We start from the raw sequence: 13,529 nt of genomic DNA, 5'->3' as shown, positions 1-13,529 counted from the left end.
CAGAGGGCCCAGTGGGGGATACCTTGCCCAGCTCAAAAATCGTTGCCCAGCAGGCTCCCACACCAGACCAGGGCCCACCCAACACCAAGTTCTCGGTACCCTCCTTCACTACCTATCCTTTCAATATTGTTTCCCCAACCAGGTGCAACTTTACCCACCGATAGCTCCATCCGTTTTTCATAGCCCCCTGTCCAGACCCTTTCCTCGTGGTACCATCCCCAGCTTCTCCAAGCATCCCCAAAATTCCCTTCCTCTGGGCCCCTCACAGCAGCTCGTCTTAAGCCTGCATAGTCTGGATGCTCATTTCCAAAAACACTCTTGCCTTTCTGTTCTGCCTGCTTTACGCTCCCATGTTCCGGCTGCTGCACCTTTTCCTCCGTAATTCACTTTCTTTTTAGAACAATATTTGTTTCTTTTAGAAATTGCTACAAATATTTTAAAAGCTAATCTTTCAGTTCACGCTGTTATAGCAGACACGTTTTTTTTTTTTATTTTATCAGGGTAAAAATAAAGTCAAGAGCTTCCTGTGGGAGTAATATAAAACCAAGTGCCTCATAAATCTGGCAAAGATGCTATAGACTGAATTAAACTTTTACCTCCCAATGGGCATTTTCAGAGTTATGGTTGAACCGCTCTGTCAGAAAGAGGGGCTTGATCAGCACAAACTCAGGGAGACCCCCATCCCTAAAAGCATGTGTGTCTCTTCCTCTCCTTGTCTGCACCTCACCCCTAAGTACTCCCAAAAATATATTTCAAATCTACTCCTGCAACTTTTCCTTCTTTGTTGTTACATGATTACAGCATCCCATCAAAAACAATAAACTGCTGTCGTTTCAGTTGAAAGTGATTGCATCACATAATTCCAAGTAAAAGATTTCAACGGCCTCAATCTAACACAAGGACAAAACAAGCATTAGCCATCATTTCAGTATGACAGCTTAGGGCGGGGTTCTTCTTTTTTAAATAATTTTTAGTCCATGGGAATGCAGTCACAGTGCAGAGGACGATTACACTATCAAGAAGTCACAGATTACACCTCCCCTTCTACCAAGAAATCCTTTAAAATTAATGCATTTATTTAGTTGCTTTCCTTTAATGAGAAACAACAGTACCCTACCTAGCAGGTTAGTGCTCATGCAACCTGTAACTTTTTTTTTTTCTTCCTTCTGAAGCTTACATCCAAGGCAATGCTCCCCCCCCACCCCCTTTTTAGCTTTAAAGAGTGCCTTGGCAACGGCAGCGCTAGCAAAGACACCATCTGCAAAAGAGAAGCTGCCCTGTAGCACTGCAACAAGCGCACAGTAAATCTCTCTCTCTCTCCGCTTCCCAATGTTTATTGGCGTATCTAGGACAGGAGTGAAGGTAACCCCGGGACAACAAGGGCTAGAAGGCAAGAAGAGCAGTTGCAGGAGCGTCACTGGATGAAGCGGACGCCCACAGAGAGTCTCTCCTCCACGCCACAGAAGACTACTCAGGTTGGAAGCAGCCTGCACAGCTGACGGACGGCACCCTCCCGTCCCCCTCCTCCTTTGTTTGCACCCTGGGCTCCTTCCCCCCGCCCCCTCCACCCCACTGAACTATAATATGATCCCACAGGGCTATCAGTTTAGGCGCAATGTTTTTATTTTGTGGGAATCGAAGAAGAGGAAGAATTGCAGCGGCAGCTGAAGAAGCGAGAAGTGTGTCTGGGCGACTTGTTTTCCTCGCTCGGCGGGGGGGTCTGAAGCCCATCTGGAGCCTCGTCCTGCCCTGTCTCCGGACCCGCGGCTCGTGCCCTTCCCTGCCCTCCTCCAAGCCAGGGGGGACTGGGCTCGGTTGCTCAGCAGCGGTAGCAGCCACGGCAGGAGCGTTACCATGAACTGCTTCGTCCGCCTTCCCACAGCTACTCCACCGCACTTGCTAACCGCCAGCGTCGGCAGCACCAGCGCAGCAGCCTCTCGCGCCAGCACGAGCTCTCCATGCACAGGATGCCGGGAGGCAAACGAGGGCTGGTGGCACCGCAGAACACCTTTCTGGAAAACATTGTCAGGCGCTCGAACGGTAAGAGTTACTTCCACCGCGCGCGCCGCGGGGGCTGCGAAGGGAAACTTTGAGAGAGAAAAAAGTGCGCTAGGGCGGGGAGGGGCTGAGTTCTAGCGGATGGATCAAGGAAGGGACTGAAGAAAAGTTATCTTTCCTTTTTTTTTGTTTGTTTCTCGCTCGATTGGAGTAGCCTACTGGTTAGGAGCCTAGTGGTTAGTGCAGTGGACTTTGATCCTGGGGGAACTGAGTTCGATTCGCACCGCAGCTCCTTGTGACTCTGGGCAAGTCACTTAACCTTCCATTGCCCCTGGTACAAAATAAGTACCTGAATATATGTAAACCGCTTTGAATGTAGTTGCAAAAACCTCAGAAAGGTGGTATATCAAGTCCCATTAACAAGATTCCATGCACAATCTCAAAGAGTGGCAACATTCTATGTAGAACCCCAAAGAATAGCCTACCTGAATATATGTAAACTGCTCTGAATGTTGCAAAAACCTAAGAAAGGCGGTATATCAAGTCCCATTGCCCCTTCTTTTCCCTTTGTAGTTGACACGTGAAGCCCGTGACCTGAGCAGGGCGTCATGGTAAAAAGACAAATCCCTTTTCTGTGTAAAGAATTATATTCACGTATTAATTGAAAATATTATAGAAAACAAAAAAAATCCTAGAACATCATAAAGTTTCCATTCGGAAATATCTGCATTATTGCAGTGTGGTTCAGATACAGGGTTCCCTGTGTAATTGCTTTTTTTTTTTTTTTTTTCAATTAGGCTTTAATCCAGATCAGGGACAGCGCAGTTTTGCTTGGAGGGTTCAAACAAACCGATCTCCAGCCCCACCCTTAACCTCTACAGGTGGTTGATGCTGTATTAAGCTAAATATTGATTTTTGGCCATGATCCTAGTGGCCCACCTCACTCGACTGCCTATCTGGATTTGCAATGAGACGAGAAGAAGCTGTGGGAGGCTTTCTTCCCATTTTCACTAGTGACTAGGGCTAGTCCTCTCCCCCCCCCCCCCGATATCACTCTCTATTCAGAAGTCTTTAATTTGTAGAATTTTTTGATGTTGAAATTTATCCTGTACCTGATACCATTATTCGTAGCAGCAGCCCTATTTGGTGTTGCACTTCTCACCTCACGCATCTATTGTAGATTATTGACGAAATGAATATGATCATTTATACTATTATTTGCTGAGTTTTAGTATTGCCATTTTGACCCCCCCCCCCCACGTCCCCTAGAATTAGCACTAAAGCATTCTGATGTGTAATTTATTTATTTATTGGGCTTTACTGACCATAATGTAAAATTCCTTAGGTTTTCTAAGTAGCTGGTATTAGGATTTGGTTTCAAAAGCATATTTGAACGGTTGCTTAAGTTTTTGCATCCCCAACCGTCCGTGCACGCATTTTTCTGATAAAGGCGGTTTCGAAATCCAAAACGTACATGACTGCAGATAGCTCAGATAAAAGCACAACACGACCGATTACTTGATGAATAGGTCTCTTTTCCTGTTGAAAAAGGAGCTCTTCAGGTTTATCTGTCATCTCTTCCAACAAGAGGTCATCGCAGGTGTGCACGTTCCCTCTCCTGGGGCTCTGTCAAGAATGGTTTTATAGGATAAACGGGTTGTTTATATTCGTGGTAGAGATACCAATTAAAGGCATTCTAATTCGGTGCGATCAATTAAAAATGCAGTTTGGAATCTGTAGCTCTGGTCATACCTCAGATCATGCCTTATTTAAGGTTGAACATGGAATACTCTAGCAAGGGTGTAGGTAACGTTTAGTTACTGTAAGTTCAAAAGGTAATGACGCCTTTTTAAGAGCTGGAAGGTAACAAGAACCCTCCCAAGATATTCTGAAATAGCCCTCCTGAGCATTTCTTGAAGTTGGACTTTGTTGTAATTGATTTTAATGAGAAGAAATCCCTTTTTGAAATAAATAATAATAAACACAACACAATACTGCAGGGACTCCACTGTACGGTAAGCACCACACATTTGTAAATTCATCATCTTTCATGAGACTATAAATTGCTTTAAATCTTTGCAGTTTGAATGCAGGCAGTATGCAGGTTTTATTTCCCCAAACTCCCTAAGCAAGAAGTTCAGTAAACATGAGATTGTTAAAATAATGTACACTGAGAACATCAAGAGAAAAGAAAGAATACAGTCCGATTAGTGGACTGACTTGAACTTTTGATGCTTAAATTAGGGAATAGTAAAACTGAAATTCTACTCATTTTAACAATGTTAAATGGTTCCAAAGTAATATAACCAGAAACATCTATTCACAGTTCAGTGAGAATAAAGAATTGACTTGGAAAAGTAAGGAAATGAGAGAAACTTTTCTATAGTTTTTTTTTTATGTGCTGGAGTAGAAATTTAATAAGTAAAATCTTTGTTGCTCTGTAGTTTAAGGTCTACAAAATAATTAGCAGAGCTTGGTAAGATGTAATTCTACATATTGCACCGTATTGCCGTATTTTAGCACTCTTGCTGTGAACACTAAACGGATCATAAAAGTCAAATGTTTTCACTGTTTGTCAAATGAGAAAAACACTATCATCTGTCACTTTCTATCTGTTGGTCAAAAGCTTGTTACAGTGACTGTGTAAGTTAGTAGCTATTTTGCATTGTCTTTTGCTGTGTAAGAGTTGCCATATGCGACCTTGAACAAAACAATCAATGAGGGTACATTTCAGCCAGCTAAAGCATAGGACTTATTTTGTACCCTAGGGTTCATTTAACCCTTTATCAACTAGCAGGTGTTAATGGCCAAAGTAATGCCAGCTGGTGTACATAAACAGGAATCTCAGTGCCAGGCTTCATTCCTTTATTTATTTATTTTTTTGACAATATCTTTATTGAATCAAGGAATCAATAACATCAGGTACATAAAATATCGCTCCAATGGCATTTGCAATATTCAGGATTACACAAATAAACTAATACTGTTTTTAAAAAAAAGAAAATTTTGGGTCAGGAATAAGTTCCTATAGTTTCACGCCAGGCTTCTTTAAGTGGCAATAAACTTTACCCCCTTAAGGTAATATCCAATGGCAAGGATCTCCTTTGTAAAGGTCATTTTAGTTATTCTGAGGTAGCATCCCTTGAATCTTCTTTTAAAATAAACATGGCTTCTCATAAATGAATGGAAAATTCAGTTAGGTTCACAGTAGTCTCCTTCGCCTTCCTTTTTCTTTTCATCATTCCCTAGCCACCAGTTGTTTGCTTTTGTGCTAGTGATGTTGTGAATGCTACACCAGATGGACCACCTTTTCCTTTGACAAAAAAAGATGAATTTAAAATTTTCAGCCTTATTCTTTCGGGCTTCCAGCTTCTACTGGGCTGCAGCACTTAAGTTCCCATTTACAACTATATAGATTTTAATTCTTCCTCCTCCTCTTCCTGTCTAGTCCAGCCCTTGCATTGAGAGTCTTTAACCAGGAACCACAAAATGTAGCTTACTGTGGAACCCAATATGTTTGCTAGCTGATTCTAGCTACTAGGTGTCGCTGTTAAGCAAAGCAATGTTGTTCAGCCTGAGCTGTTCCAAGGAGCAGGAACTTGGTTCTAAAATAAAGCCCAACTTTCTTGCCAGGCAATGTAGCATTATCTTTGAGAGAGATGGAAGTTTTGTAGCTAGTAGCAAGCAGTGTGGCTTTAAAAGCGTGTGGGAAAACATGTTTTTTTTTTCAAAATCAGGTAATGGTACCTAACGATAAAGAGAGTTTGTTAATTTTTAATTGTTTTATATTGATGTCATTGAAAGTAATTCACATTGAGGTTTCAGTGTAATTATAGATTTTGCAGTTCCTATCCAAAGCTAGTATTTACTTATAAGTTCTTATATATGGTCATTTCACATTCTGTTGCAGTCAGAAAACTCCATGAACTTCAACTTGTTAGTTGCTGTACAAAATTTTGACAAGGCAGTGCACTGAATTTCAATGAATGCATTCAAATTTATTAGCGTTCACCTAATTCTTTTTGTTAAAGTATAGCTGTAAAGGATTTAAATACAAACAGGAGATGTTTAGAAAAAGAATATTATAGCAGATAAGAATCCTAAGGCCCATCTAGTCTGTCAAATTTACTTCCTTCTGCATTGCTATAGATGTCAGGAGTAAGCAGTTACTGTGTGAATTAGCACATAGCCACTGTAACTGTGACTATGCTAGCCACACAGCATGCACAAATTCACATGCTAAGGGCATACCTTGTTACGAGGTGGCTGATGGGCAATTTTTAGGAGCGTCCACACAGTGCCCTAGCGAGGGCAGCTAACACCCGGGGCGGGTCGCCGCTGCGCACCCCTCCCGGGTGCAGCACGACGCACCCTCCCCTCTCCGGAGCGCACCCCCCTGAGCGCATACTTACGAGGGAAGGCGTCAGGCGATGAGGGAAAGCGGCGAGGGATGGGCGGGAGGGCAGAACCGCCCCGACTGCACATAGCTGGGAGCTGCGTCTGCTCCGCTGGTTCCCTGCTCTCTCTGCCCTGGAACAGGAAGTAACATTTTTTCCGGGGCAGAGTGAGCAGGTAACCAGCAGCGCCGACACCCCCCAGCGGCGTGCACCCAGGGCGGACCGCCTCCCCTTCCTACGCCACTACGTCCACAGATTTTACATGGTTGCTCACAAAAATGTTTTTTTTTTTAAATTTTATTTTTTTGTGCTGTATACAGAAATGCCATTGCTAATACTGGTGCTCAAGTTTTAAAATTTGTTCCTCACACGAAAAACAAATTTGCACACACACGTCACTCCTTGGAGGAAACATTGGTGAAGGGCAGGGAATGAGTACTTAATGCATCTGCATTCTGTAACTATACTTAATACTACTAAATGGTAGCGGAATTCAAGCATGCGTGGCATAAACATAAAGGAATCCTATGCAGAAGGAATGGATCCTCAGAAGCTTAGCTGAGATTGGGAGGCGGGGCTGGTGTTTGGGTGGTGGGGCTAGTTCTGGGCAAGACTTCTACGGTCTGTGTCCTGAAAATGGCAGATACAAATCAAGGTAAGGTATACACAAGAAGTAGCACATAAGAGTTTATCTTGTTGGGCAGACTAGATGGACCATGCAGGTCTTTTTCTGCCGTCATCTACTATGTTACTACTACTTATCATTTCTAGAGAACTACTAATCATATCCAGTGCTCAACAGAGTTTACAATCTATCCAAGACTGACAAGTAGGACAAATAAGGGATTGGGTGGGAGAGGGGGGCCATTACGCTCTCATTACCTCTCGCCTGGACTACTGCAACTTACTCCTCACCGGCCTCCCACTTAGCCATCTATCCCCCCTTCAATCTGTTCAGAACTCTGCTGCACGTCTCATATTCCGCTAGAACCGATATACTCATATCACCCCTCTCCTCAGGTCACTTCACTGGCTTCCGATCAGATACCGCATTCAATTCAAGCGTCTCCTTCTTACCTACAAATGCACTCAGTCTGCTGCCCCTCACTGTCTTTCTACCCTCATCTCCCCTTACGTTCCCACCCGTAACCTCCGTTCACAGGATAAATCCCTCCTCTCAGTACCCTTCTCCACCACCGCCAACTCCAGGCTCCGCTCATTCTGCCTCGCCTCACCCTATGCTTGGAACAACCTTCCTGAGCCCTTACGCCAAGCCCCCTCCCTGCCCGTCTTCAAGTCTTTGCTTAAAGCCCACCTCTTCAATGCTGCGTTCGGCACCTAACCCTTACCGTTCAGTGAATCCAGACTGCCCCAATTTGACTGCCCCTATCGGACCGACCGTTCACTTGTCTATTAGATTGTAAGCTCTTTGAGCAGGGACTGTCTCTCTTTGTTAAATTGTACAGCGCTGCGTAACCCTAGTAGCGCTCTAGAAATGTTAAGTAGTAGTAGTAGTATTATGGGAATTTTTTTTTTCCCCAAATGGCAGAGTTTGTTTGTTTTTCCTATGTAGTAATTATATGGAAAGTGTGGGAATGCCCATGATTGTTACCACATAGGCTGTGCACTTAACCACTTGGTAAGTGCAAAACTTTGTAATGCTTTAGTAAAATGCACATTTTTTTTTTTAGAAAAGGTGTCAGTTTTCTTTTTGTATTTCCAGCTCAGTTTGAACAAGGGCTGGGATCTGGTGCTACAAGTTTTTATTTGCATCTACCCAGGGTTTTCCTTCTTTTTATACCCCCATCTCTCCTAAACCTAGGCTGGTCATTGCAGTGAGAATCTGAGGCAAGGGAGTATGCGCCAGACTTTTTTTCCAGAACTTGGAAATTATGGATCCTGATGCTGGCCACTCCGGTGTCACCTTTAACAATGACTGTGACTCCACATCTAAACCACCCAGTACAGGGAGCAAGACACCCACCTGAGGGATTAAAACAAGCATTTTTCACATGGAACCAATTCTATTTTCTTTCCCGAGTCTATTCTCTCTCGTTCTAGAATTTGTTTTCCACTGACAATTATTTTCCTGCATCATTTATACCTTTAAGGAATCTGAGTATCTTTCTCCATCCTACCCCGTTCCTGTGCCTCTTTTTATTTCTGCAGTGTGTATATTTAGGTCCATGAGTCTTGTCTGGTATGACTTTTGGTACATACCATGTATGACCTCCAGAGCTGGACACAGAATTCAAAATGGAATCCTGCCAAGATCTATATAGAGATTATCACCTTCTACTTTCAAGTGGCATATCTTCAGGTGGGCACTGGCCCACCCACTATGGGCTCGGCTTGGGTTAGACCCACCCAGCAGTAGTGCATCCTTGCTGCGCCTGGCAGAGATCCCCAAGCCTTGCCAGTTGAAGACTCCTTGCATCACTCCCTCCCCTCCCTCCCTGGTGATCCAGCATCTATCCTCTCCACTACTGTTCCCTCTCAGTTGTGCTGCTGCACACGTTCTGGTAAGAGGCCATGCAGCCATTCTGGCCCACTGTCAGCCGGTGCACCCAGACCTTCTTTGTCTACCTCCCACTCCCACCCTCTGCCACGGCAGCGGCAAAACAAAATACAAGCATCGCAGGGCTGAAATATACATAACTGTGGCTGCCGGTTCTGCCCTCTCTGACATCACTTAATGTTCTGGGGCAGAGCCAGCTGGCAGCTGCGGTTATGCACACTGCAGCCCTTTGCTTGTATTTTGTTTTGGCACTGCTGCTGGTTTGGGAAAGCAGGGATATCAGGGGGGAGGGGGAAGGGAGCAAATGCTGGATGGTAGTGGGAGGAGGGGGCAGATACTGGATAGAACTGGGAGGAGAGAGGGCATATACTGGATGGAAGTGGGGAGGTGAGAGAGGTCAGACACTGGATCGATTAGGGAGACACAGGCAGATGCTGGATAGAAGTGGGGAATGAAAGGGGGCAGACGCTGGATGGAAGTGGGGAATGGAAGGGGGCAGATGCTGGATGGAATGGGGAGGACAGAGAGGCAGATGCTGGATGAAACACAGTAAATGACAATAGATAAAGACCCACACGGAAGTAAAATTAAACTCTCCTTTCATTGGAGCACATGGAATCGCATCTTCCTTTCATCTTTTGTACAAATGGATTATTCTGTTTTGAGCATATTTCAGGGACAAGTGTTTTTCAGAAGTCAAAATAATAAAAATAAATATTTTCTTTTATGCAGATCTCTCATTTGCTTAAATATAACTAAATGGGCTATAAGCCCCTAATGCAGTCCATTGGTTTTCTTATGTTGTCCTTGTGATGACTTATATTGTGCCAAAGCCTGCCCCCCTGCCACTGCCACCATAGTAATGACACCACCCCCCTCCCGCATGCTACAACCCCCCTCCCACATGCTACAACCCCCCTCTCCCATACACTACAACTCTCAAGACGACCTACCTTGATCCTTGAAGGCCGCCTAGGTGGTGTAGTGGCCTCTGCGGGAGCAGGAAAGAATCTCACTCTTTCTTGCCCTCTGCCGCACGGAGGATATAGTACCTCTACAGTCAAATACTGGCCGATATTCAGCCCGTGAGAGGCAGGCCGGTTAAGTCCCATGATTGGCACTGAGTCTGGATATTCAGTGCCAGGCTGTTTCTGGTGACTGGCACTGAATATCCGTTTTTTTTTTTTTTGGCCAGTTTAAACTTAACTAGCCAAGTTAATTTTCAGCACTGGCTGGTTAAGTTTATAGTGACCAAAAAGAGGACTGCTATTTAGGTGGTCCAATTTGGCTGCTAAACTTAACTGGCAAAATGCAGAATATTTAGATTTTACTCACACTTTTTCAGTAGTAGCTCAAGGTGAGTTACATTCAGGTACACTGGGTATTTCCCTGTCCCAGGAGGGCTCACAGTCTGATTTTGTACCTGAGGCTATTTGCGGCTAGATGGTTATATCACACGGTATAGCCGGTTAGTCGCTTAGGGGGAGATTTTCTACATATGGTGCCTGGAAAATCCGAGTGGAAATCATTTTTGCCTAAGCATATTCTATAAGATTTAGGCACGGTATGTAGAATATGCTTAGTTGACATCCCAGCGCCTAAAACTACAAAAATGTGGCGTATATCCCTGTGTGTAGGCTTACGCAGACTGTGCCATATTCTATAACAATGTACGTAAACCTGGTAATGCCCATAACCACGCCCCATTTTGGATGTGTGCATTAGAATTTAGCAAGTTATGCACGTAAATTCTAATTATTGCCAATTAGTGCTCATTATTGCTTGTTAAGTGCTGTTAATGCTCATTGGCTTGTTAAGCCAATAATTTGTGCACATTGTTAAGGAATACGTTTAGGTTTAGGCGCGATATATAGAATCCTGCAGTAAGTGCTGATATTCAGCAGAGATAACTCACTATCTCGCACTGAATATTAGCGCTTATCCAGCTATGTGCTGTTTAACCGGCCAGGAGCTGTGTCTGGTTGGTTAAAGAACGCTGAATATCGACCAGGATAGTCTTTTTAGAAGTAGTTGTAGCAGCAGCAGCAGTACCCTTGTTAAATCCTCTGTCTTGGAAAGAAGTTCTTTATGGATGTTTCTTTACTTCGCTGCTCTCTCTCTCTCTGGACTCTAGTTATCAGAGCGGGCTGAATGGAGGTGGATGGTAGCTTAGGGAATTGAGCTCTTTGAGCCTTCAGGTACACAGTCCTGGTAGCTTCTTTCTTCCCTGTTGCCTTCCTTGGACTGATGGTCTCCACTGCTCCTCTCTGTATATTCTCCTCCTGGAGGCAGTGTAGTGGGCTGATCCCCATCCAGATCAACCTGGGAATCAGTGCAGCAGTTTAATATGTTCTGTCCCTGTTTTTCTTTATACCCTCCTCCCCCTGTGCACTGGCTGTGTTAGTCCCTTGCTTAATGGTGCAGTGGCCAAGGAGCAGAACCAAAGACAAGACCAATCTGCTGGACTAGGTTTCTATAGTCCCTCAGCTTCCCTTCACTGGGGTGTCTCCTCCTACTGCTGTTGCTATGCAGAAGGATCAGTCTTGGGTTCTAGAAATTACAAGAGCTTTCCAACTGAAAAGTTCACGCAACTAATTTTTCTAGAGGCAATAGAGATCATCGCCAAGATGTCTCTGAAAGGCAGATTCTGTTTGCTATCTACATATATGCATGAAAAGTACTATAGCTTTCTAAACTTGATTATCTGCGTAATCATCTGTGCAAGAAATGTTGATGCTTTAATGCATAAACACCAACATTTCAAAATGATTGGTGGTGCCAAACACCCTCCCTCGGCACAGTGAAGGAGCTTGTTCAGTACTGGGGATGCTCAGCACTCAGTGGCACACACATAGCTGGCTCCTGTGCTTTAGAGTTACTTGAATTTTTTAGCACATGCATTGTATAGTTTTAGGACAACTTAATCTTCATGAGGTTTATGCAAGGGTGCAGTTTTATAACAGTGACTTTAGAGAAGGCATGAAAGCTTTGTATTTTCAGCAAATAGTGGCCTATTTGTTAGTGTGGTAGGTACTTGCATTTGCTGCACCTTAGGCATACAACTTAAGAAGGGCACTTAAAATTTAGGTGCCATGCATGACACTGATTTGTAGAATAGGTGATCCTATGCACATAAATGATGTCACTAGTTGGCATTTACCTGAGTTGGTGCTAGGTGCTATTCTATAAATGGTGCTCCTATGATCACAGAACACACAAATGCAATGGGGCATTAATATGGGAGAAGCACGGTCATAATAGACTGCTCCTACCATTAGGTGTGCCAAATTTTATTTGGGTTACTGTTCTATAATGGCTTAGGTGTACTGTTATAGAATTGGCGCTATGCATGCTCCTTTGTTGGGCACCAATTTACGGATTTGCCTAAATACAAAGCCTGCACAGTAAATACAGGGGGAGCCATGCCTCAGCAGTGTGTGTGGGTGCACTCATGCTACCTCCCCAGATGTGGAACATAGGTCTCGGGGCAAAACAACAATTATGAAATGAAAAGCAGTGGTGGCACTACACAAAAATTTCCCCCTGAACAGCCTTCTCCCACAAGCACCCCCTCTCAATTAAGACCCCACCCCCAATCTGATAACCTTCCCAACAGCCTACATCAAGATTGCTCTCTCCCAAGCCAATCCTCATTAGGTCCCCCAGTAAAGACCGCCTCTGAGCAGAAGCACACCCCTGCCACCATACTCTAACCATTCCCCTCTATCTCCCATGACTCCCCTGGAACTCTAATCTTACAGCCCTACTTTCGAAAGCTCTCCCAGAATCACATTCTCTGGCCACAGCTCTTCTTGCAGAATCTGCACCCCAAATTCCTAAATCCCAATTCTTGTTTCACAGTCCCCCTCCTCCCAAAAAAATCCACCAACCCTGTTTTACTTTCACAGCCCTTCCCCCAAACCCACCGACCTTTAGTTCTTCTATCACAGTATTTCCCTAGTGAGTCCTAGAGTACCTCCTTGCCAGTCAGGTCTTCAGGATATCCACAATGAATATGCATGAAAGATTTGCATATATTAGAGGCAGTGTATCCAAATCAATTTCATGCATATTCATTATGGATGTCCTGAAAACCTGACTGGCAAGGGGGGTACTCCAGGACCGACTTGGGAGAAACACTCCTCTATCACAGCCATCCAAACTAATGTACATTTTGCCAGATGGAGCTGTTCTATTAGGGAACAGCTTCTTTTTCATGATCTCATCCTCATTTCCAGGCATTTGATTTCATACTTCTTAGCTGTTCAGCATCATTGCTTGTAAAAATAATATACATAAATTCTCTTGGGAGAAAACATTTATACATCTATCAATAGGGGCATACAAAATGTTTTTCTCAAATGATGTATCAGCATTGATACAAAAAGACGATCATAGATGTTTCTCACTTGGTTAAACACATCTCATGGAATGATTTGCCTGCTTTTGCTTTGCTGTATTTATATAAGGGGTAATTTTATAAAGAAGTTGCTAATATTTTCATGGTAAATACATGCATAAATAACAAGACTACTGGCATATATTTATCTTTATTATTTATAGTCCGCCATTATTCAGGGTGGAGAACAATAATACATATATTATATGTATATATA

General features: G+C 43.8%; 1 protein-coding gene across 1 annotated transcript in view; it reads left to right on the top strand.

Annotated features, from left to right (window-relative positions):
- Positions 1-1,385: 1,385 nt before the first annotated feature.
- Positions 1,386-13,529, top strand: part of KCNH5 (potassium voltage-gated channel subfamily H member 5) — a 308,557-nt gene continuing 296,413 nt past the window's right edge. The window contains exon 1 of the mRNA XM_030215187.1: positions 1,386-2,040. Within this exon, the coding sequence (XP_030071047.1) occupies positions 1,959-2,040 (82 nt within the window). The 5' untranslated portion in view covers positions 1,386-1,958. The remainder of the gene's footprint in view (positions 2,041-13,529) is intronic.

The sequence above is a fragment of the Microcaecilia unicolor genome, chromosome 9, assembly GCF_901765095.1.
Source record: "Microcaecilia unicolor chromosome 9, aMicUni1.1, whole genome shotgun sequence".
Taxonomy (NCBI): Eukaryota; Metazoa; Chordata; class Amphibia; order Gymnophiona; family Siphonopidae; genus Microcaecilia; species Microcaecilia unicolor.
The sequence above is the reverse complement of the archived record's forward strand: the minus strand, read 5'-3'. Positions and strand labels throughout refer to the sequence as shown.